This window comes from Bacillus rossius, chromosome 13 (genome assembly GCF_032445375.1).
Source record: "Bacillus rossius redtenbacheri isolate Brsri chromosome 13, Brsri_v3, whole genome shotgun sequence".
Classification (NCBI taxonomy): domain Eukaryota; kingdom Metazoa; phylum Arthropoda; class Insecta; order Phasmatodea; family Bacillidae; genus Bacillus; species Bacillus rossius.
In genome coordinates this window covers 2,109,298-2,135,578 of record NC_086340.1, presented here as the reverse complement: position 1 = coordinate 2,135,578, position 26,281 = coordinate 2,109,298, and the positions used below count along the sequence as shown (strand labels likewise).

The window sequence follows — 26,281 nt, the reverse complement described above, 5'->3', positions numbered from 1 at the left end:
ACAGAGCAAATATTTGTTGAAAACTGAATGGTTCAATTACTCCGTCCATCGTGTTAGCTTTTGAAATAAAAATAAAAATAAAGATTTAGTTATGTGTAAATACTGCAGCTTATATTTTTGTAGTATAATTTTTTTAATTTTTTATTTATATTTATTAGCTACTATGATAAGTTGCAGTCCACTATCTTTGAACCCTCAATAACATTTAACATTAAAATTTTCAACAGATAAAATGGCCTCTTGATTATTAAATATTTTGTATTAGCTAGCCTTTGAGTAATAGCAAATAAATACGTAACTATTTTTTAGGTTTTAAATAATATCAGATTTAAAATTTAAAAACTCAAAAATCCGTTATTGTGTGAAATTCGGTTTATACTTGCCCCTAAATTAATCTTCAGTGAGAAATTTAGTTTATGGAAAAAATAAATAAAAACATTAAAATATCAACATTCTAATTTAAAATGCATGAAAAATTCACTTTCCTTAAATGTAAATATCATATATACAACAACTTTAGTCCAATGTCAGGCTTTTAAACACAAAACGTTTAATCAAAATCGGTCCAGTATTATTTGCGCGATACTCGAGCCAACAAACAAACAGACAGCATTTCAATAACAATCTAGAAATACATTGTAAAAATAATTAAAAAATAAACTATTTAAACTAAAACTATTTTTACCTCAATATTAAAAAATATATATGATGATACCAAATTTATATTAACCAACCGCGTGGTTTTTGCTAAATTGCTATAAATACATTTGAGTTCTTAATTGCATTAATATATATGATAATACGTAATATCTAAATCAGAGATTGCGGTGAGAAATGATAAAGCAGTGTCACTAACCTACTGCTGACCTTGACAGCGACGCCAGTGATTTGTTGACAAGCACTGCGACCTATATTGCTGTCTTTATTGTGACCCTGTGTCAGATTACAGCAATCATATTTAATGCTCGTGACCTCGTTAGATGACCCTTGTGTTTGAAACTCACAGCAGCGACCAAGTTTATCGAAACCTGAGCAGTATTTGCAACAATACTGTTTTCTCAACGTTCATGAAAACGTATAGGCTATAATGCTTGTTTTTTTATAGTTTGGTCGATACAATGCATTTCAATAACAGGATATTTTCTTCTGTATCTGTTTCACATTTTTGTCTATGTAATATTTGTATGCAAATAAGTTGTATTTATTGTTCGTTTCTCCTAACATATTTGTTTTTAGTACGCTACATATTCATCGGGTCGCAAAAGAACAAAGCTCTTCTCAGAAATAATATCTGGAGCTCACATAATCGGATATACTTAAATTGGTCTAACAGAGTTAAAATGCGTATCATTAGTCTGCTATACATAAATGCAAATACTTGTTAAAAAAAGTGTTTGCTGATAAAGAATTTTTTTTTTTAGTGTTGATTGCGATTTTTATTGCTAGTTGATTGAAAAATATCAACATGTATAAACATAGTATTCCGCCAATAACTAATATTCATTTTACCACGGCAGAAACATATTGTGGGGCTTATATTTTAACAAAATTAGTAGAAACTGTAAAACATTTTTTTTTTCAGTGTTCATATACCTCATGTATTTCAGAGGATAAACCTGTAACGAACTTTGGAATGAAAGGCACTGAAAGTAAATGTTACCAAACGTGAATTTATATATATATTTATATATTTATATTATATGTATAATATTGAAGTTTACGCATTTTGTCAGAGCTAACTATTTTTAAAACGATTAGGTACCTGAATATTATTTTTCTCCCTTCTCCAAGACAAAAGCAAACTTAAAAGGCCCGCTTAGTCAGAGGTGTATCTGTGTCAGCGAGGCGGGATGATAAGGGCGATGCTGTCCGGTGCATCTAGCGCGGTGTCGCCTCTAAGCGCAAGGCTCTGAACCGTACCCAGGACAACTATGAAATCTGAGCGGTGACCGTATCATTATTTTATGGCGGAGAAATGAAGATACAGGTGTAATGCAAGTCCCTTAACTGCTTTCAAGAATCTTTACCCGTTGTTTCATGCCTGAAAATTACCGTGAAAACACGGCATTTTTTAACATTTCTTAAAATACAGTTTTAAAAAAAAACTACTACTTAATCCGGAGTCAACGACAAATTTTCCGGCCCTCAGCGAACTCTCAAACGCTCTCCACTCGGATGTCTCGAGTAGCTCTTCCCTGGAGCTGGGCTCGGGTAGGCGGGGGCCTTAAACCTACCCCTGGCCGGAGATGCGGGCTTGTTGCGCGGCGCGCGACACCCTGTACATCAAGCGGCGGGCAGGGACGCGGTGGTAAATGGCCAAAAGATGGACTGCCACCACTACATATATAAGAGTTTAGTTCAAAGCCGCCCCAAAAGTCAAAAAGGCAAGGGGGGTAGGGGGCTCCCCACTCTCACCCATATATTATTTGTACACAATGATGGGCCCCGGCCGCGGGTAGATGGTTGTGGAGGGGCGGGGCCCTGGCTCTACGGAGGCCCTTTGTGCGACGTTTAAGGGGGTCGAGGAGGTGGTGTAAGCGAGCCCTGTTTACGGCGCGGTCCACAGGCCCTCCGGGGTGTCAACGGCTGGGACCGTCTCACCCCTTCGGCCTGGACGTCCTTCTGCCGCGGGTTCGATCCCCGCTCTCCTCTGTACCCAGCTCGTGACACTGCACTGCTACAACACATGGCATGCGTTAGATACGTTCTTCGAGATTGTTATCTTTGAAAGATCTGTGCAATGGGAGTGCATGACTTGATGTAAGCTTTTGGACATACGCCATTGCTAAAGCACTTTTTCTGTAGAAGAAAACTAAAAAAATACCCAAAAGACAAAAACACAAATTAAGCAAAAACTTGCTGTTGTCAACAGGATATAAACACCACGTAATATTCCATTAACAGGAATATGGTCAACAAACAAAGAAAAATAAAGAAAAATGGACTACCAGAACGAAAAAAAAAAAAACCACAAATGATGACAGCACTGAAATATTCAACCCAAAAAATTGAGCACAACAGCAAAACGAAAATACGAAACAAACACAATAGTTTTCCAACAAAACAGAAGAGAACGAAAAAAAAAAACAACCCACAAATGATGACAGCCCAAAAAAATTCAGCACAACAGTTGAAACGAGACAAAAACACGACAAATCGAAAAGACGAAACAAACACAATAGTTTTCTAAAACAGAAACAAGCGACGTTTCGGGAACTGCTATCTGCTCCCGTCCTCAGGCAGAGGCGCACATGGTACGAAAACACAGGTGCGACTCCCGTTCTTCGAGATAATACTGAGTATTTATAACGAAATTTATGTGTCGTTCGAGCATACATTTTTTTAAACCATGGAAAAGATAATCGAATATTCAATAATTAGACTTTATTTTGTTAAATTATGCTTATTAATGTGCGCAATTAATACTGGGAAGCTATTCCCTGTATACTGGAATAACACAAAGCATACTCGGGTAAGAATCCGAACGTTCGGATGAATTTTTTCTGTTCTACTTGCAAAAAAAGAAAAATTAATTACAGTTCAGCCCTGATCGGATCTCCGAGTCGCCAGCCGTGTGGTTCGGGGGCCGCTGACAACTCGGAGCTGCCCTTGCCTTAAGCTGCCGTCTGGTCGACCTTTCGAACGGGCGTTACCGCGCCATACACAAACCGCTCACCATTACTTGAGAAAAGTCTGATAATGAACAGCATTTAACAGCCACTGCACTTGCCTTTTCAACGTGTATTTTTTTTTTTTTGACAGTGTAAAAGGCTAAAACGGGTGTTTTCACAGGCTTGTTTTAATGCATTGAAAAAAATTCTTCAAAATGTATTGTTATTGCACTGTTAAAGATTTTCACTTTAAATTTACGAAGAACGCTGGTTAAAAATTATTCAGGGATCTTGAATTGACGGCCATATTCGTACCTACATTTATGGACACTGAGTTCACTTACTTTGAACATGAATCCAAAAGAATATTTTTGTTGTATTAGTAGGGACACCTGTATTTCGCAAATACATTTCGTGTCTAGGTACATCGCAAAACACCGTAGTTTTTTTCTTGTAGTTATTGGCTGTGGTCGGCGAGAGGTGTTTTCCCGCTCTTGACGGGGCCAATGGGAATGTGGACACCGTACTGCTGCACGCTCACGATTCGCCATTACTCTAAGAAAAAGCTACAGTGTTTTGTGACATACCTTGACACGAAATGTATTCGCGAAATACAGGTGTCCCTATGTATTAGCAAAGTTTAAAAACTGGTTAAGTCTACATTACGAACATTCTTCTTTCGTCCACCTGTGTGTTTGCCTTTGTTTAGAGCGAAATATACCTACAACAGGGAAGTCAAAACACAGCGTAGTGTCTACAAAGATACGGTCATTTTAAATTACGAAGTACTCTTCGATTATTATTTTAGTTACATTGTTCATTGAAAATTACAAAATTGTATTGTAATTTTCTAACAGTATAGTTTAGGGATGTGCAGGAAGACTTTATCTTTAATATTACACCATAACATTACATAGTCACCGCGTTACCCAAGTGAAGACTGCATGCCAGTTCCTTGCCTGGCGCTTAGAGGTGAAGAGACGCGTGATGAGTGAGCTAGAGTCGCCCTTAGCGCCCAGACAGGCGGTCTCCTTAAGTCTAGATCTCATACGCCAAGTTGCTTACATCATTAGCTTGATTAAGGGGATTTCCTGTCAATCTATTCCGATAGATCTTGTATTTTCTCACATCGAGCTGTAAAAAATCATACAATTACGAACACTACCGCTATTTTAAAACATATATTTTTTATATCTGCATTGAGAAAATTTGAGACCTAAAAATAAATTGCAAGGGATCTATGACGACAAATTTACAGGAAAGCCTTCGGATAATATTAATACATATATAGATATGCATGTGGAAGTCAGTAGACAATTACTTCAACCTTCTCTCAAAATTAATTTTGTTTACAAACATTAGACAATTAATTAAAAAAAAAAAATGTGACACATGAGATTATCAGTTAATTCTGAACCAAACAAAAAGTGTCAAGTTGACCTATATATAGGTATATATATATTTTACTTTGCAGAGTAATCAAATAGAATTTTAGTTAATTACTCAATTTAACACTATAGTTTTGACCTCAGTTGTCCCTTTAACAATAAATATAAATAAATTTTTACGAGCAGTGCACACGTACATTTCGCAACCTGTGTACAGACTGAAGATGTACTGTGGCTGCACCTTCGTTACTTTGGTCCAGAACAGCCAAAAACTGACAAGACTAAATAACTCAACCGTAGAATTTCTGGACACACGTGATGTTATTTTTTCCTTGTATTGGTGTGATAAACTTCCTTTCAACATTCTTTCTGAATATTTTTGAAACCTTCTAAATAAATTTACTAAGAAAAGCTAAACTAATGTTCCGTAGCACTAAAACAGGCAAAATAGTTGTGTGAATTCGTAATATAATTGAATATTGGGAAATTACTATGTACGTTTATTATGGGTTGAAAATTATATCCACGTTAAATTTCGTTCAAACTATTGAATAGTTTGTGTGCAAATCAGTAAAAAAATACTACATAAACACAAGTTACTTTTTACTTGACAGTAAGGATGAATTAATATTTTAAGCACAAAAAAAACCTCTCGTTACAAATTGAGAAACAAAATGGCCGCTAATGAGTGACGTGCGTTAGCCTCAAGCAAAATGTCTACCTGGATTGCGAGCGAGTGTAGGCGAGCGCCGGGCGACCCACAAAAGACTATACCTGCGGCCGCCCCTCCTAGCTACTGTGGGCTGCACCCCAGGAAGCCACCTCCTGCAGGGTGAGGCGCTTGGTAGTTTGAGCGGAAACTAATTGCATTAACGAATCTCTAGGGGCATGCATATTTCGGGAAAAGATTCCGAGACTAGCTGAAAGTTAAAACACCGTAGCATCGTCTGTGTTTCGTGATTGGGCGAGTTTGTTTTCAGGCACAAGTCGATTGTTAAACCACCAATCACAGCTATTGAGTGTGGAAGCCAAACACGTCCTGTGTGGCTCGGTCAAAGAGAGCATAGACTTCTCTCGCCGACGGCCGCCAATCACAAGGAATAAACCGCTGGTGCGAGTATACACTGTTGCAGTCTAGTGGGCGTTCAGATTTATTCGCAAAAAATGCCTGGCCCTACGAATCTCTTCTGCTGAGATCATATATTTAATATTGATTTTACTATCGTTGGTGACGGAAAAAAATTCATATCTTCAATTCGTGACTGGCAGAAATTAGAACCGTTTCGCTTTCAGTTTCTACGACGCAAAAAATATATATATATATATATATATATATATATATATATATATATATTTGGGCGGTATTCCAAGACGTTCGGGTAAGGTAACGAATAAGCACTGCCTTGTTGCGACACGACTGCAACCCAACTCACGGGCCGTATTCCAGGACGTGTCCAAACTGAATCCCGATAAAGGAAACAAATCGACAACAGTTTCAGTAAACGAATTGCCCTGCGCGAGGCTAGAAACTGGTTCAAACGCATTCTAACAAACGTTTCCAAAACATCGATAGAATTGTCACGGAAAAACTCCTAGAGATAGCAGCACCGTCGCACGAAGTAAATTATATTCTAAATTTCTCAAGACTATTTAAGTTGTTATTATTTTCTTGCTATGACCTTTAAAGTGTGCAGAATTTATTGCAGGATGGTTCGCTACCACAAAGTGTCATTTGGAACACCAACTCACTTGGTAAGTACCTCGATGATTAGAAAATTGAATACATACACATATGAGTTTACGAAGCCAGACGCGGGATAGCCATGTAGACGAAATCAACAAAAAAGTTAGCTCTGCGCATGCGCGCAACAGTTAGGTCACGGATAGAACACCGAAATTTGTACCCTAAAAAAAATAAAAGACTGGTTGTGTCCTATCGCGCACTATAGGAATACGGTCAGTGTATGGGTTCAGCTTTATTCAACAGCTACGCCCTTGTTTTTGTGTCTTGGAAGCGAAGCCTTCTTTTCACAGACGAGAGAGCCAAAACCCGAAGTTCCCCTAAGTGAATGCTTTTTTTCAGTATCTTTTTATGTAGCTATCCTAACCAAATCAACCGTCCACAATGTTTTAAAGCATTTATAGTGTAGCTAACCTAACCTAATTGACCATTAGTATCCTTTTACCGACACCGCCATATTTATTTACAATGAACAAAAAAAAACACCCGAAGATGCACGATCGAGCGTTTGTTTCTCTCGTCTGTGAAAATAAGGATTTCCGTCTTGGAACGCCGGCCTTAATGTTGACGCGTTTGGAGGTGCGGGAAGCAAACCTGCTCACTCCCGCACTGCGTACAGGTGTTTGCAGTCTAGCCTGGCGAGAGAAGTGGGGAAGCAGGGCGAGGCAGAGCCCCTGGAGGGATGCTGTCTGGACCAGGGAGGTGTTGATCCCGGGGCCCGCGGCTGCTGCGATCTGGCCCCGGGCGCTTTAGATGTAAATGTTTGTCCCGCGCCCGCTCGCTGGGAGGCAAGGGGGGGGGGGGGTATCGGGGGGTTGGTTGAAGGTGGCGCAGGGGGCTCGGGGCAAGGGAAAACTAAACCCATAAACCGGAGAATCCCATTTCTCCGAACTATTTCTCCGTCAACTTGTCATCCATTCTGTGCGGTGAGTTGTGGCGCATGGAAATATAACCCACGGGGGAAAAGCACGGAGGAAGAATAAAGGGAAAAAAAAATAACTGTTGCCTTTTTTCATTTTTTTTTCCCTTTTTATTTTTCTTTCCATCCCCCGTCGCACCCCTGAGGAACTTTTCTTAACTTTTGCCGTGAAAGAATTTCCAATGTCCCGAGAAACCACCTACGTTTCCCTTCCCCCCCCCCCCCCCCCCCGCGCGGCCTATTGTCGACAGATGTACTCCCTATTCTTGTGGAGTATAGAGCTACCCCCCGGGCGAGGGGTGGTTTCTGTCCAGTCGCCTGGCTGCCCCCGGCCGGAGTTAATGTGGGCTGGAGGACCTGCTCAAAAGGAGAGGAGGGGGGGGGGGGCTCGTGCCCCCAAACACGGCTGCCCGCCCGAACTGTAGGCGAGCTCGCGGCTAATTCAGGCGGGAGACGCCACAATGGCGGCGCAGTGGCGCACTTAGCGGGGGAGGGCCGCCGCGCGGGGCACGCGCTCTGTCGCGGCTTTGTCGCGCCCTGTCGCGCTCCGTCGCGCGAGCGGACAATGATGTCGCGCGCCGCGCTCGAGTCCCAGCGAAGCGCAGGGCTTGTGGAGGTCACGCCACACACTTCACACGCCGCCACTCCAACGGTCAGTTGCACCACTGCGACTCTCGAACGGAGATGATCTTCAGATTAGCGGTCCGAACCTTGCTCCAGAAGAAACAGGTAACCCCGCTGACCGACGATCACAAGGAACTTGCGCTCAATCGACTGCACAAAGCGGCAACAGCGTTCATGAATATCGGCTGGAATAACGTAACGCCAAATTTTTTTGACGTGACAACGAACGTCTAATAAATCGATGAACGCCGGATGCACGCACGAAAAAGTGTCCCGTAACGCACATTGTCCCTTTACGCTCATTGTACGCTTGCGCCGCATCTATCTCTCTTCCACTCGATTGGAAAAACCATCGATTTGACTTTTATCGAGGCACATTAAACTTGAAACACTCCCATTCGTTTCCTACTTTTCCTATCATCGCCCTATCCTTAACAGAATAACACAGATTGGAAGAAGTTAAATAGCAAACATGTATAAAAGTTATAGTTAAAATAATCTCTTCGTTAAAGTAATAAACATATTTGAATTAATGAGTGCAAATAAAAGTAAATTTATCAATTAAATTGTAGATTTCATTTCAGTCCTTCTTTGTATCCATACAAAATAGTGATTATTCAATAAAAAATATTCAAATTGTATTCATAAAAGTATGCAATCATTTCATCAATGTTTTGTTATGATGTTGTCACGTTAAACTATCGTCCATAAACCGACTTTACAGACAACCAATTTTATTTTTTCCCTTGCAAAAGAATTTTTTTTTTTTGGGCTGGAAGTTGAAATGATCAATGTTGTCTGCGTGTCGCAAGACGCAAGTGTAAACAAACTAACGTCGAGTGTTTCACCAGACAACGCGAAGAAATGGACAGCAGACGTTGTTAACATCTCTGATCGAGAGAAGTACCTGCTTGGAGATTTAAGTGGAAGGAAATCCGTTCCGAATGGTTTGTTAAATGCTCTTCAATCAAGCGCAAGACCTCCATTACGGTTATTTTTGAATAGCGGAACAGCAGAAACCTACCTAATGTCGTCTGGTCCCTGAAGTGCCTCACTTCTCAGTGCATATGACTCATCGCCTCGGGTTTCTGCATAATTCATGTCAACCTACATACAAACAGCATTGTCTTCATGTTCCAAATCGTCGTCAAAAAAATTAATGTTGAAATTTGTCCCAGTAAAAAAATAGCGGACATGAATACACGATCCCTGGTTTTAAAAACCCTAAGTGTCATATAGAAGAAGTAAGTATAAGTTAGCTTGTATGAAATATGGAACAAGACCCTTCCTAGCTTAGTTGCAATGAAAGCGAACCCTAAAAAATCGGACAGCTTTCATAAGTAACTGCGCAAGAGCAGAGGTCTGCGCTTAGAGCATGTAGACGCTTAGTGAGAGCATGTAGGCCACTTAGTGAGAGCATGTAGGCCACTCAGTGAGAGCATGCAGGCCACTTAGAGCATGCAGGCAACTTAGTGAGAGCATGCAGGTAACTTAGTGAGAGCATGCATGACACTTAGAGCATGCAGGCCACTTAGTGAGAGTATGTATGTGTGTGCAGGCCACATAGCGAGAGCGGGTTGGCCTCTTAGTAGGAGGGTATAGGCAGCTTAGTATGAGGGTGTAGACCATTTAGTGAGAACATATAGAACACTTTGAGAGAACATGTAAGCCGCTTAATTATAGCTTGTGGTCGCTAAGTGAAAGCGTGTTTTTCTTGCGTCTTGTCATCCTCGCTGGTAGAAAGTCACGCTAGATTAGGACCGCAAGAAATTACGCAATAAACGCAAGATCGGAAGAAGCGTAAGACGTTAAAAGTTCAAAAACAACGGATTCAAATACCTATTTATAAACTATGCACGGCGCAAAAGTAAGCATCGACCAATTTGGAACTTCTTGCGTTTTGGCCTGCATTTGTGCATTCCATATTTTAAGTGAAATGTTCCGAAAACTTTTAAAGAGTCTGACGTTATGTGCATGGAAGGTCATTTTTTTTTGTCATATTCACTTCATAAATTCAGGAACAATGAAAGAAAATAACACTCTTAAACAAATTATTAAAATTTTTATATGTTTTCGTGATAAATATTAATTATAAAAAACAAGGGGAAGAAATTTGTTTTTTTATGGATTTACAATTTTGAGTTGTAGGGTTGGTGACGTCTTGAATCATTCGTCCTTTATAAACGACTATGATTTAGTTGCGTGATTTTGCCTTCTTGCGACGTTGTGACCTTTACGTAGTTCATAAAGACGGCCTTGCACCCACTTAACATCTACTTAATTTTTCTTTCGATTTATATAAGTACATAGGCTATATATATATTTCATTTGCAATACTTACAGTACCCGTTAGAACTTGCGACTATGGACATTAAATGTACAGTTTCAGCTGACTGCGGGCAGAGTTTATTATGTCAAAATTAACAAAATAAAATATTTTGAAAATTAAAAATTAAAATGAAAATCAATGTATATATAATTCAGTAAATTATGTATAACTCATGAAATAGGCATTCATTACAGTATTCTGTATGCAGAGATTATTACACTAAGTATGCATGTACACATAAGTATTAATTATGTTTAAGCGTATTTATTAAAATGTGTTCCAAAATAATTTAGGTTAACAAAAACCGGAATTTTGAGTTCCAAAAACTGCTTCCGAATAACTTTTAGAACCATTCACCAAACGTTTTTCCTTACTCTGAAATCATCGAATTCCTCGGTGTTGCTTTCTTCACACCCTGTGTGGAATCAGCGCTTCCCGCTCTCCCATTACTGTTCCTTTCTCTCTCTCTCTCTCTCTCTCTCTCTCTCTCTCTCTCTCTCTCTCTCTCTCTCTCCCTCCCACCTCTCAAACAAGAAAGCTCCCACGCGCAGGAAGGGCAAATAGCCGTGGAGCTGAGGGCAGCTGGTGCGGTTTCATCGACCGGTGGCCGCGAGGGCTACTTTGCGCGACCTCTCGGCTAGACATATCATCTGACCGGCTAGATGTCGTGACAACTCTAGATGACAATCATGCCTACAGTTTTAAGGTATTCTGGCATCAACGTAAAATGTGTTTAAAATAAATTTACTTTTACATTATTGCCTTGGAAATACTCAGTCTCACACAACATTTTTTTTTCATTTTTAATTTTTTTTTAAAATTATATTTATAAAATTTTCACTCAATAGCTTACTTGTATGTGTTGTTCTTCCACAATTTTTTTACAATACGAGATGTAATCAAGATACGCGGTGAATAATTTTATTATGAACAAAGCAATAAGCTTGCATCACATATGAACTAATCTTCTTCAAAAAACTCGCCTTGGCTAGCTATGCGAACATATCCCAATGTTGATTCCATTGAATATAAAAGTATTTCTTGAAACAGGTTCCAGGTTGTGGAGCTTGAGACAGTCAATTAGGCCCTGTGAAAGATAGTAGGCGGTATAATTATGTATTAAAGTTCGTACAATATTTTGCATGATTTGATGGAGTATATGTATTCAATTAATAAGGATCGCGGACTTTCGCAAAAATTGTCTGAAGTTACATGACCTGTGGGTTCCAACCATGTCGAAAGCGAGGATTTCGCCGAAGTTTCGGTCGAACTTGCAGTCATCATCTTCAGGGCATTACCTTGGACAGCGCTTTTACCAACAGGGTTGTGAACTCAAGGTTCAGCAATTGTTTTGAAACTGTTGACCCGGACTTGGACAGAATTTTACAGAGATGTAGGAAACTGCTACCCTGAAGATGGCAACTAGGTCGACCAAAACGTTGGCGAAATATCCGCCTTCGATGCGGCTACAACCCACACTGATATTTTTTTTTGTAAAAGGGACAGAGATAATGTAACATTACAGATGTTTGTAAATTTGTAAATATAAGTAATAATAATAATAATAATAATAATTTATTTCCCATTTTTTTACACTTTGTTGACAATATTCACTTAATTAACCAGGAAATTTAGCACTCACGAAAGCAAGCTTGTATGTGAGTGCATCTAGTCACTTTAAATTACATGCGGTATTTTGACGATTGTAAACATTTGTAAATGTATAATAGCTGAGAAATAAATATATAAAATATTACATTAGTTATATAAATATGAAAGTTAAAAAGAGCAAATTATTAAAATTCAATATTATGTATAAACAAAAAAGTATAAATTATATAATTGTTACATGAATAAATGAAAATTCAATTAAATAAAAATTAGTATTTAAGTAAAGTACAGGTACAAAGTTATAACAATATATAAAACTTACTTAAATACTAAAGCCATCTCTTCATCAGTTAAATTATGTAGCCAAATATTAACATATTTTTTCATTTGAAAATAATTTTTGGTTTTTAGTTTTGCAGGAAGAATAACAACAATTTTTGGAAGCAAAAATTCTAAAGATCTCTGAGATATTGTTTTATGAAATTGAGGGATTTGTAAATTTATATTCTGTGTATGTCGTGTGGGATAGTTATGATCTATATAATTTAACTGATTATCCCTTTGATACATATTAATTATTGCAGCTCTAATAAACAATCTTTTAATATCAAATACATTTAATAGTTTAAAAAGTTCCTTGGATGGGTACATGTGGTTTTTTTTGAAAATAACTCGTAAAATAAGTTTTTGAATTGTTATAAGTGGCTTAATTGACGTTTTACTCATTCCTCCCCAAGACAGAATACCATATTGCATAACAGACTGAAAAATAGCAAAGTAAACCATTCTAATACCTTCAATAGATAATATTGTTCTTAGTTCAACGAATTTATACACCATTTTTCGAATCTTGTTCGTAAGATAAGAAACATGTTTATCCCATTTTAAAAAAGAGTCGAGCACTATACCTAAGTATTTTATATCCTGTACTCTTTCTATGACACTACATTTTTTACAGTTAACGTTTATTTCGTTACATACGTGAATTTTTAGTTCATGTTCGATAGGTTGACCAAAAATGTTGGCAGAGAAAGTAATATATTTGGTTTTATTTATGTTTAGAGAAAGAAAACTATCATCTAATATTTCTTTGACTTTCTTAAGTTCGTTATTTGCCGTTTCAAAAACCGAAGGCCAATTGTCGGATGAATATAAAATTGCAGTATCATCTGCAAAAGAAACTATCTGCCCCGTTATGTCTAAGTTACATAGATCATTTATATATATCAGAAACAAAATTGGCCCAAGAACACTGCCTTGTGGGACGCCTATATTTATATGTAGGATGTCTCCTAATTTATTATTTACTTTGACTCTCTGAGATCTACCCTCCAAATAACTTTTAAACCAAGTATTTGCCAAACCTCTTATTCCTACTTTATCCAATTTATCTAAAAGTATTTTATGTGAGACTGTATCAAAAGCCTTAGCAAGATCCAACATTACGCCAATACATTTTTTATCCTGTTCTATGGCTTTGTGCACAAAGTTTGTTACTTTAATTAGAGCATCATTTGTACTTAAGCCTTTTCTAAACCCAAATTGGTTTACAGACAGTAAACAACTGTATCAGTTTTTCAGATTTTTACCCGGTCATTTATGCTTTGCGTTGTCCTAGTATCTTCAATAGATACTTATATTTATTTTTCAAAAAGTTCCCTGGTTACCTTTTCAGTGTTATCTGCGCACATTAATAAGCACAATAAAACAAAATAAAGTACAATTATTGAACAATTAATTAGCTTTTCCATTACACTTGAATGAAACGTCAATTAAAATATATATATTCACGCGCCAATTTACGTTATAAATACTCAGTATTAACTTTTTAAAAAAACGTATTTCATATGTGCAAAAATAACCATTGTCATTCAGGACGCGTTTGCTTCCGCACTGAATTACTGTGACTGGTGTTTTAACAGTCGTCACGCACCCGAAAAAAAATCACGCAACCAGGAAACAACAGACGACGCTACAGTGTTTTTAACTTGCAGCTATGAAGTATCGGAATATATTTTCCGCGAAATATGCACGCCGCTACGATATCGGTTGCACAAAGCTACGGTATCTTTATTGTGGTAACTATTCCTGTGCAACTGGATTAGTGAAAGTACAGTTTTAGCTTCTCAGTACTTTTTCGCGGATTGCCGCGAGCTCGGCGGAACGAACCCAATACGCAAGGACTGGAAAAATTCGCGGTTTCAATGACCACTAGGATAGACTCCATGATTCTCTATGAAATCGGGGCAACTATTACCTGGTAATTGGGTACCGACTCGGGACACCTGTTTACTGCGATTCTTATGATTCGATACTTCTTTTGTTGAGTGTTTGCCATTGGCTCAGAGTCCTTCAGGTAAATTGCGGTCCAATCACTAGTGACCTGCAAAATTAGCTGTTTTAATGGCCTTCAGGATAGACTGCACATACCCCTGTACACTCGGGCAAATAACGCAAGTTCATTGGCTGCCGACTTGTGAGTCGTCTCAGCTGGTTTGTCTGTGATTCGATCCTTCTTTGGTTGAGGGTTTTATAACTGGTTGAGATTCGTCCAGATGAACAGTAAGCCAATAGCAAAATTATCTGAGAGGTCTATGTGTTTGAATTCTAGCCTATCACCGAATGAATCCGCGAATTTTGCAGGTCTCTGCCAATCACTGAAGCATAGGGACCGGAAAAATTCGCGGGTTCAATGACCTGTAGGATGAACTCATTTGTTCTACGTACACTCGGTCAAATGTCACCCAGCAGTCATTGGCTGCTGTCTTGTGAGACGTTCCAGCGTAGCAGCCTGTGATTCGATAAAGACTTGGTTCTGGTGTTCTTAATTGGTCCAGAGTCGTCCAGGTGAGTTGTGAATCAATAGCAGAGGCAGCACTGAGGTACAACGATTTGTATTTCAGCCTATCGCGAAAGGAATCCGCGAATATTTCCGGTCTCTACCGACCCGGGGAGGGGTGTTCCTCGGGCGTGGTGGGGGGCTGTCCGTCGGCGCAACTCCCACGCGGCCAGGAGGCGGCGGCGTCTCGGTAATTGACTAATTTATCCCGGGCGGCGCCGGAGGGGCAAGACAAAAGGGAGAGGGTAATTAATAAGGCGACCCCCTAGCGGGGGGTGGTGTCGGTCGCGGGCTCGAGGTGGCAGCCATCCATCACCACGTGGCCTCGCCGGACAGCCGCGCTGCGAGCCACGGACACGGACATGCTCACACCGCGTGAACACGGACAGGATAGAGCAGGTAGCATCCGAACATCTTTGAAGTTTCACTTTTGATAAAGGCGCGTTATGAAGGAAAAAAAAAAAATTCGAAGAGAGTGAGATTTTACGATGAGCCCGCAACATGCAACAGAATATTCACAGAATGAAAAAAAAAAAAAAAAAAGGCTGCTTACAAATACAAATTATGTATGTGTAGAGGCAGGCATTTTTCGCGAATAAATCCGAACGCCTACTAGACTGCAACAAGGTATACGCGCACCAGTGGTTTCTTACTTGTGATTGGCGGCCGTCGGCGAGAGAAGTAGTTCCCTTAGTTGGCTGAGCCACTCAGGACGCGTTTGCTTCCGCACTGAATTACTGTGATTGGTGCTGTGACAATCGACATTTACCTGAAAGAAACTCGCCCAATCACGAAAAATACACGATGGTACAGTGTTTTAACTCTCAGCTAGTCTCGGAATCACGCACGGCCCTGCAGACGAGTGTCAGCGAGGCCTGGCTGAGCTACAAGCGACCTGGGGCCTGCGAGCGCCGAGGGCGAAGGCCGGGGATGAATTATGCACGGCGGTGTTCGTCCACCAGCAGCCGACGTCACGTGACCTGCGACGAGCGAGGCGCGTGCGTGTTTCAGGCGGGGCTGCAGATTGTTTCCCGCCGTCAAAGGAACCGTCTCGGTTTTTGTTTGCCGTCCTTGGCACCGCCCGGACGGAACCGCGACTTCAAAAATGCTTGAAGCAACAGACATTGGCGTCGCGTGTGCTTGAAATGATAAATGATAAAACTCGCCTATCGCTTACACACGCCATCTTCCTTCTCAGCTGGGCTCGTAGCTAAGTTACTTTTCTTTCATATCATTGCTAGGGGCATGCACGCTTCGCGAAATGATTCCGAGACTAGCTGAAAGTTGAAACACTATAGCGTTGTCTGTGTTTCGTGATTAGGTGAGTTCCTTTCAGGTACATGTCTACTGTCAGTACAACCAATCACAGTAATCCAACACGGAAGCAAACTAGTCCTGAGTGGCTCGGTCAAATAAAGCAACGACTTCTCTCGCAGACGGCCGCCAATCATGAGGAAGAAACCGCTGATGCGGATATACCATGTTGCAGTATAATAGGCGTTCAGATTTTTTTTCGCGAAAAATGCCTGTTCCTAATCATTGCTAGAGGTTCTAACAATCCGCAGATTCATTTCTTGATATGGTAAATTTAAAATAAATATACCCTTGTTCTTCTTCTGCTATTGGTTCACTGTTAATCTGGAGGAATGTGGGCCAATCAGAGACCCTTAATCATAGAGGTGTCGAATCACAGGCTATTCTTCGTGACGACTCACGAGTCAGCAGCCAACGAACGGGCGCCGTTTGCCCGAGTGTGTAGAGGATCGTGGGGTCTATCCTGGAGGTAACTGAACCCGCGAATTCATCCAGTCGCTAGTTACGACCTTGTCAGGCTTCAACGTACTATTTTAATGCACAATCGCCATTATGCGTTTCCTATGTTCGGAGAGGGATTATCTTCCGAGCGGCTGAGCCACCGGGGGTGGGGCTGCGGTGTTAAACAACCCCTGCGTTCCAGCTTAGAACTTCACATTAAAAAATATATATTGAAACTATAGAAGTGGTCAGAATTCGCAATGTGTTGGAAATTATCTCGGCGAATATCAATATGTATTATAGGTACTATTACAAATCATGATTTATTAAAGTTCAGAATACAGTATTTAGTAAATCTTAAATATTTTCATATAATTCTTTGTGTAATCCGTAAAAAAAAAAGAGTACTTTTTCAACTTCTGGTTTTGATTTCTGAAACATCAAACAATGATATTTACTTTATATTTTACCAAAGTGATTCGTTTCCTATGCTGCTAGTAATTTGTTTACAAATTTGTTTTAATATTCTCGGTTATTGTTTTTATTTAGGTTAGTTTAGTTATGTACGTTTTGTCTTATTAACCTTCCTTATTTTGTGAACTGTCGTGTATAGTAGCCAGATTAAATAAGTGGAAAAAAATAAAATTGGTTGTCTGTAAAGTCCGTTTCGGACGATAGTTTAACGTGACAACATCATAACAAAACATTGATGAAATGATTGCATACTTTTAACAATAAAATTGAATCATTTTTTATTAAAATTATCACTAATTGAATGGATACAAAGAAGGAGTGAAATGAAATCTACAATTTAATTGATAAATTTACTTTTATTTGCACTCATTAATTCAAATATGGTTATTACTTTAACGAAGAAATTATTTTAACTATAACTTTTATACATGTTTGCTATTTAACTTCTTCCAATCTGTGTTATTCTGTTAAGGATAGGACGATGATAGGAAAAGTAGGAAATGAATGGGAGTGTTTCAAGTTTAATGTGCCTCGAAAAAGTCAAATCGATGGTTGTTCCAATCGAGTGGAAGAGAGATAGATGGGGCGCAAGCGTACAATGAGCGTAACGGGACAATGAGCGTAACGAGACATTGAGTCATCCTTTTTCGTGCGTGCAGCCGGCGTTCATCGATTTATTAGACGTTATCACGCCAATAAAATAAAACAAGTAGGAAATATGCCCGGCGTTTTGAGGAATATGTTAACCCGAAACGTCTTCACAAAATACAGGTGTCTACGGTCACGAGAGAAAGCAAGAGGCGCGACGTGACTAGTTGAGTTGCTCGGTGGTCCGCAGCGCGGCGCTAGTGTCGGTGCCTCCCCGCCGCGCGCGGGAAGCCTAAGATGTCCATCAAGTTCTGTCCCAGCCCGAACACGCCCGAATATTCACCTTCGGCCAACCTCGGGATTTGTTTTATTTTGGCGCAGGAAAAATTAATTCAAATATTAAAAGTGGTCGGTTAGGTTAGCTACATTAAAACACTTTAAAACACTATGGACGGTTAGTTAGGTTAGTATAGCTATGTTAAAATAAACAGAGAAATATAAATATATAAAAATAAACCCGAGGTTGGCCGAAGGTGAATATTCGGGCGTGTTCGGGCAGGGACAGAACTTGATGTACATCTTAGTCTTCCCGCCGCGCGCGGTCAGTTTGTAATTACCAGGACGTAATGTGACGTCACACCTCGCCTAACTTGCGCATGCGCAGTCCACCGCTCCATGCTTACACGAGCCTATCACAGTTGTGCCGTCATTTTCATTTAAGTTATATCTGTCCGACATTTCGATAAGCAATGACTAGGAGCAGGCATTTTTCACGAAAAAAAATATCTGAACGCCTATTAGACTTCAACAAGGTATACCCACACCAGCGGTTTCTTCCTTGTGATTGGCGGCCGTCTGCGAGAGAAGTCGCTGCCTTGTTTGACCGAGCCACTCAGGACGAGTTTGAAGTACTGTGATTGGTTGTACTGACGGTAGACATGTACCTGAAAGGAACTCACCCAATAACGAAACACAGACAATGCTATACCTAGTGTTTCAACTTTCAGCTAGACTCTGAATGTTATTTTTAGCGAAATATGCATGCCCCTAGCCATGACATACGTAATGGCTTACCATGATTCAATGATTTCACTATGGTTTGATAGTCATTAATAGAGACCTGCAAAATTCGCGGTTTAGGTGGCCTTCAGGATAGACTGCACATACCCCTGTACACTCGGGCAAATAACGCAAGTTCATTGGCTGCCGATTTGTAAGTCGTCTCAGCTGGCTTGTCTGTGATTCGATCCTTCTTTGGTTGAGGATTTATAACTGGTTGAGATTCGTCCAGATGAACAGTAAGCCAATATCAAAATTATCTAAGAGGTATATGTGTTTGAATTCTAGCCTATCACCGAATGTATCCGCGAATTTTGCAGGTCTGTAGTCATTAAAGATTTTATTTTACACTTGTCAGGGAAAAAATACGTCATGCGTAAAAACAGTAAAAATAAACTCTCGGAATCATTTCGCGATTGGCTAGAATTCAAAATAGTTTCCCTACACGCTGCTTCAGTTGTTGGACGACAGTTTACCTGAAGGACTCTGAGCCAATGGAAAGCCCTCAACAAAACAAGTTTCGAATCACAAGTTCCACAGATAACATGTGTCGCGCGTGAGTAGCCAATTAGCGGGTGATATTCACCCGAGTACATAGAGGATTGTGGAGCCTATCCTAGAGCTAGTTGAAATCGCGAATTTTTCGAGTGCCTAGTCACGCATCATGTGGATAACTAAACGTGCTAAAATATTTATTGTAATTTTTTATCTGCACACTTTTTTCTATAAAAATTTATTTTGTCTTATTTCGTATTTAAAATAATTATATATCTCAGTATTTGAGCTTATCTATGCCTTACTGAAAATAAGATCGTTTTGAAAGATTCATATTAAGAGTGTGAGTATTGTGCTAACCTGAACCCTTTATAAATTACCAGTGACAAATTGAAATATGTTGGCCTATGCAAAAATTCTTGAAACAATTAGGAAGTTTGAGATGGAGTTATATTATTTAAAACCAAGCACTAAGGTTAACACGCTGAATTCAGTCTTTACTGTTATGGGAACTTAGTTTCAATTGTTCTAGTTAGACCATTCACAATTGTGTGCAGGGTATGTGGGAGATACTGCTACACATATTTATAAAATTTGTATTGGAAACAATTCAAAGGAAACTAGTAGCTGAAATAGACTGTAATTACTTCCAGTTTACATAAAAAAAACTTTTAATACCTACCTGTATAATAAACCAAACAAAACAAATAATGGTTTTCTTGTTACCTATCTAAAAATGTTTAAAAAAAAAGGAATTTAAACCCTAGCTGTAGTGGGTAGCAGTCAGCATACCGAAAGGCATTTGTCTGAAATGTCGACGAAACGTTTCGGTTAAATGACTTTCAACAAAATAACTGTAGGTAAAGTTCCTGCCGGTCAACTGCTTTTTGCAAGAGCTTAGAAATTTTCCCGGTAAGATAAATGTTATAGTTTTCATTAAAATTACTGTTGAACAAGTGACTTTAGGTCTACTGCATGCCTGCAAAAAGGATTTTCGTTCTACTACCGTGTCACTGTAGTTGTCTGTCTGCTAGTTAAAACGAAATTATTTTAATGTGTGTACAGTTAGTGTTGTACGGCACAGTGAAAAGCGAAGTGTGTTGTCGTGTTGCAGACGGAGCACCGCCTGTGCGCGGCGTGCTCGGAGCCAATCACAGACAAGTACCTGCTGCAGGTGAACGGCCATTCGTGGCACTCGCGCTGTCTGCGCTGTTGCGTCTGCCAGCTGGCGCTCGACCGACAGCCGTCCTGCTTCATCCGCGACGACAGCATCTACTGCCGCGCCGACTACGCCAAGTGAGTCCCGCTCCACGCACTTTCTGTGCGCACTGTACCACGCGCGCCTTGTTGTCTGCCACCAGCCACACACTGCTGCCTTGCACGCTGCATAGCATGCGCGCCTGTTTACCGCAACCAGCCACACACCGTTGCCTTGCACGCTGCATAGCATGCGCGCCTGTTTACCGCAACCAGTCACACACCGCTGCCTTGCACGCTGCATAGCATGCGCGCCGGTTTACCGCAACCAGCCACACACCGCTGCCTTACACGCTGCATAGCATGCGCGCCTGTTTACCGCAACCAGCCACACACCGCTGCCTTGCACGGTGCATAGCATGCGCGCCTGCTGCAAGAAAAACTTAAAGGTGATAAAAAATATTAAAATACCTGATGGGCCATTTTAATGATATGGGGTATGGTTTTTTTATAAATAAAATAATATTCAGTTTAATATACCTAATATAAGAAAATCCTGTTTTCATTCAAATTATTCGTTTAATTTTTTTCAAAATAAGGTTTATAAAATACATACTAAATTTTACAAAATTATCACTACTTTCGGTAACTATCCATTTTAATAAATGTGGACCAAATATTTTAAAGAACCTTAAATTCAAACCGGTTATTTTGAATTATAATTTTTTTTAGTGTTACTTATTTTACATTTGACTGGTTTGGTGACCCAGCATTTTTTTTTTTTTAGTTTAGCTCTTGATATATGTGTACGGCATATTTTGTGAGTAATTTCGCAAATGCGACGGAAGTCAACGAACGAAAATAGATAACAACAATGGATGGAGCAAACCAAAGTTCACAAAGACAAAGATAAACTTTTTGGTATTAACGTTTCGGTGAATTTTAACCAGATAGGCATTATTTAAATATAATTCACTTTCGAAAATTATGCCCTAAGCAGGTTTTTTTAAATAAAGTTTTTTTCTTTTTTCGGAGCCATTTTAATATGTTGTTTAAAATTTCGGTCTGCTAATCAAATGATTCAGTAGTCGACGTGGCTGCTCCGGCAGCGAATTCTAGCGGCGGGAGCGGAAACTACGTGTGATTCGCGCCCAGAAATGTTGTTGAAAACACAATTTTCGTATATTTATCACTCTCGGCGTTATTTTTTAAAACAAATTTACTTTAAACTTCGTGTTAGAGTATATATTTGCAACATGAAACTCGCGAATTTGTTTGTTACCGAAGTTAGAAGACGCACGTCACTGGCGAGTGTTGAAAAACATGCTCAGATTTTTTTTTATATATTAGACAATTATTTTAGTATATGTGATTTTTTCTTTGCTCTTTAACACTTATTTATTCAAAGCGTTAACAATTTTTTTTAATAAATGCTATATTTTTTAAAAATTATTTTTAAAAAATATTGAACGGGTCATCCAAGGTAATATTTTAGTATTAATGACTAATTTAATGCTCTGGTTTTAACTGGCCCCTACACTTTACGAATTGTAGCAAGTCTTGAATAATTTGTTTCACATAAAACTAATGTTCAGAGTCCTGAAAAAATTTAACGAGGTCCTATGAACTCCAGGATAGACTTCACATTAGAGAAAATGTCACCCCGTCCATTGGCCGGTGGCTTTGAGAGACGTCTCCACTGGTTGGTCTCTGATTCGACACTTCTCTGGGTGAGGATCCCTGATTGGTCCACAGAATTACGCATACACTTTAAGCCAATAGCAGACGCAGGAGAATGGTATAATCAGCATTTCGGTACCAGCCTATCGCGAAATGAATCCGCGATTTTTTTTTGCCGATCCCTGCCCATGTGACGTAATGTGTAGAGACCCCGGAAAAATTCGCGGGTTCAATTTGACCTGTTAGGATGAACTCCATAGTTCTACGTACACTCGGTCAAATGCCACCCACTTATTGGCTGCTGTCTTGTGAGACGTCCCAGCGTAGCAGCCTGCGATTCGATAAAGCTTTGGTCGGGTGTTTCTCATTTGGCCCGGAGTCATCCAGGTGTGTTGTGAACCAATAGCAGAGGCAGCACTGAGGTATAAAGATCTGTATTTTTAGCCTATCGCGAAATGAATTCGCGAATTTTTCCGGTCTCTGGTAATGTGTAGAGACCTGCAAAATTCGCGGATTCATTCGGTGATAGGCTAGAATTCAAACACGTATACCTCTTAGATAATTTTGCTATTGGCTCACTGTTTATCTGGACGAATCTCAACCAGTTATAAAACCCTCAACCAAAGGATGGATCGAATCACAAGACAAACCAGCCGAGACGACTCACAAGTCGGCAGCCGAATGAACTGGCGTTATTTTCCCGAGTGTACCAGGGGTATGTGCAGTCTATCAGGTCTCTGGTAACGTGGCAGTGCAGGTGGCGTGTAAAGGGGCGAGCCCCCGGGTGTCGGCACGCATGCGCCTGCAGGAGTCCCTGGGGAGGCCCCCGATCACGCGGCCTGGGAGTACCACAGCTCCACAAGGCATTCCGCCAGCCTCTCCTCAAACAATGAGGCCCTCCCCCCTCGCCCCGCCGGCCACCGGGATACTCGGAAGAGGACATTGTCATGTCAACAAGATTACCGCCAGGTGTCACTGGCGGCGGAGAGACGGAATGACAAATGAAAAGAAGGGAAGCGGTGAATGCAAGTCATGATGGCGCCGCATGGATGTGATGTATGCCTTTCTCTTCCTCCTCCAGACCCACGGGTTAGTGGGAGGGTGGGGAGGGGAGGGGAACTTGCCCAAGCACGCGTGTGTGCGTCTTGAGTCGTGGCCCCGTCGATGTGTCTCCATCAGCGACAGCCTATGGTACCGAGGCCTTATGGTACTGAGGCCTTATGGTACCGAGGCCTTATGGCACCGTGCCCCGAGGGTACCGAGGCCTTATGGTATTGAGACCCTATGGTGCCGAGGCCCTATGGTGCTGAGGCCCTATGGTACCGAGACCCTATGGTACCGAGGCCTTATGGTACCGAGACCCTATGGTACCGTGGCCTTATGGTACCGAGGCTTTATGGTACCGAAACCCTATGGTTCCGAGGCCCTATGGTGCCGAGGCCCTATGGTGCCGAGGCCCTATGGTACCGAGGCCTTATGGTACCGAGGATTTATGGTACCGAGGCCTTATGGTACCGAGGCTTTATGGTACCGAAACCCTATGGTGCCGAGGCCCTATGGTACCGTGGTCCGAGGTTACCGAGGTCTTATTGTACTGAGACCCTATAGTACCGAGGCCCTATAGTACCGAGGCCTTATGGTACAGAGGCTTTATGGTACCGAGGCCCGACGCAATGAGATAACACTCTTGCAGATATTTGGCCAATTCCAGAGAAGACTGCAACTCCAACTGCTTGACAGGATATTGTTTGGACGCTTTCTGATACATTTAAATATGTTTCTCCCGGTTCAATCACTAGCAGAGAGAGCCGCCCTGTCCAGCAGCCTAGCCGAACAAGAAAGAAACATAACAAACAATGAGACGTTACTTTGAAGTCTGTCTCCACTCATCGTTGAACAAACCGGCTGCTCGATTATACTGATCATTAATACACATTCAATTAAAATAAACATCAACGGAAAAGTCTATAGAATAAAATATAAATTCTTCGCAGTTAAGAACTTGTGCGTTGATAAGGGAGGAAATTTCGCAGGTTAATTTTGACCTAATCATATGGCATACTTACAATCATATTTTGCAGTGAACCAATTATTTCAGTACGCGATGCGCTGTTATAGGAACTGGAAAAAATCAGTGGTTCTGATGACTCTAGGATGCACTCAATAATTCTCTACATGCCCGTAAAACTGTCGCTTGCTCAATGCGTTCTGACTTGGGAGACATTTTAACTAAGGTGCTCTGTGATTCGATTATACTTTTGTTTGGTTTTTTTTTATTGGCTCACAGTCCTTTATACAAACCGTGGCCCAAACAAAGCAGCATCAGGAAGCATCATAAAATTGAACAAGTTTCGCTGTCATAGAGTTACGTTTGGCACGCCAACACTATAAACTAGTTAACGGCGCCAGACGCGGGTACACCGCCTGGAGGAAATCAACGAAAAGAGTGAGCTCTGAGCAGCGCGGTGAATTTGGACAAAAAAAAATCGTCAACGGATAGGACACGGAAAAACGTTCTCTGAAACTACCATCGTGCTGTGGGAATACGGTTGGGGGAGCTGAATTGTTCCCCCTTGGAAGGGCAGCCCTTCAGGATTTTTCTGGCAATGGTTTGTTTGTACAGCGACTGGAAGGGGAGCCCATCTAATTTCTGAAAACATGTTTCTTTAAGTGTTTAAATAATCCAGAAAACTTGCACCCTTGGAAGGGCAGCCAATCAGGATTTTTCTGACAGTAGTGTTTTTGAAAGGTTGTCTGAATTGTTGCCCCTTGGATGGGCAGCCCTTCAGGATTTTTCTGACAGTGGTTAGTTTGTAAAGCGACTGGAAGGGCAGACCTTCCAGTATCTTAAAATGTGTCTATTTTCGTAATTTTATAATCCTGAATTGTTGCCCCTTGGAAGGGCAGCCCATCAGGATATCTTTAACAGTGGTGTTTTTGAAAGGTTGTCTGAATTGTTGCCCCTTGGATGGGCAGCCCTTCAGGATTTTTCTGACAGTGGTTAGTTTAAACCCTTATTTCTGTGTCTTGGAACACCGGTGTCTAACGGTTCCGTCACGTCAGCCGATGTACGCTACTGACCGCAGGGCACGACGGTCAGTAGGAAGGGATGAGGAGGGGGGGGGGGGGTGTTGTGACGCGCGCGGTGGGTCGAGCCTGTCGCCGGAGCATTACGCAGCACAACCGCTGGATCTGAACCCAGGACCCCCCGCGGCGGATCAAGGCCCTGCTGCCCCTCCCGTCGAGGGGCTTATCTGATGGCCGAGGACCGCACCCCTCTCCCCCCCCCCCTCCTCTAAAGGGGACACACACCGCGCTGCCCCTGGTCGCCAGGCAACCACGCCTGCACCCGGCTCCAGTTGGCGGGGGCCGGAGCAGGGTTATAACTCCTCTGATTGGTGGATCCATCAATAACAGGCGGAGCCACTATTCACTGGGTACGGCGGAGTAGACTTGAAGCATGTACGCGTCTGCGTCAGGTTGATGATTGGCAGGCAGTGATCTTCACGACCCTGAATCAGTGTTATAAACACGGAGAATAAGTAGTTACCTAATCACTAGGGGCCATGCATATTTCGCGAAAAGATTCTAAGACTGGCTGAAAGTCTAAACACTGTAGCATCGTCTGTGTTTCGTGATTGGGTGAGTTTCTTTCAGGTGCATGTCGATTGTTACAGCGCCAATCACGGTAGTTCAGTGCGGAAGCAACGCGTCCTGAGTGGCTCGGTCAAATAAGGCAACGACTTCTCTCGCAGACGGCCGCCAATCACAAGGAGGAAATCTCTGGTGTGGGTGTACCTTGTTGCAGTCTAAAATGCGTTCAGATTTTTTCGCGAAAAATGCCTGCCCTTACTAATCACATAGTAACCCGCCAAAGCATATGGTCTTCTTATCGACCAATTAGTTTTTTTAGGTATTTTTTGGTATTTTAAATTTGTTTTTTTCAATATTTATTTATATGAATTATATAC

General features: G+C 41.0%; 1 protein-coding gene across 1 annotated transcript in view; it reads left to right on the top strand.

The window, feature by feature from the left end:
• The window catches only part of LOC134538580 (LIM/homeobox protein Awh), a 63,356-nt gene that overhangs the window by 3,729 nt on the left and 33,346 nt on the right, over positions 1-26,281 (top strand). The window contains exons 3-4 of the mRNA XM_063380004.1: positions 8,133-8,311; positions 20,548-20,729. Of these exons, the coding sequence (XP_063236074.1) occupies positions 8,133-8,311; positions 20,548-20,729 (361 nt within the window). The remainder of the gene's footprint in view (positions 1-8,132; positions 8,312-20,547; positions 20,730-26,281) is intronic.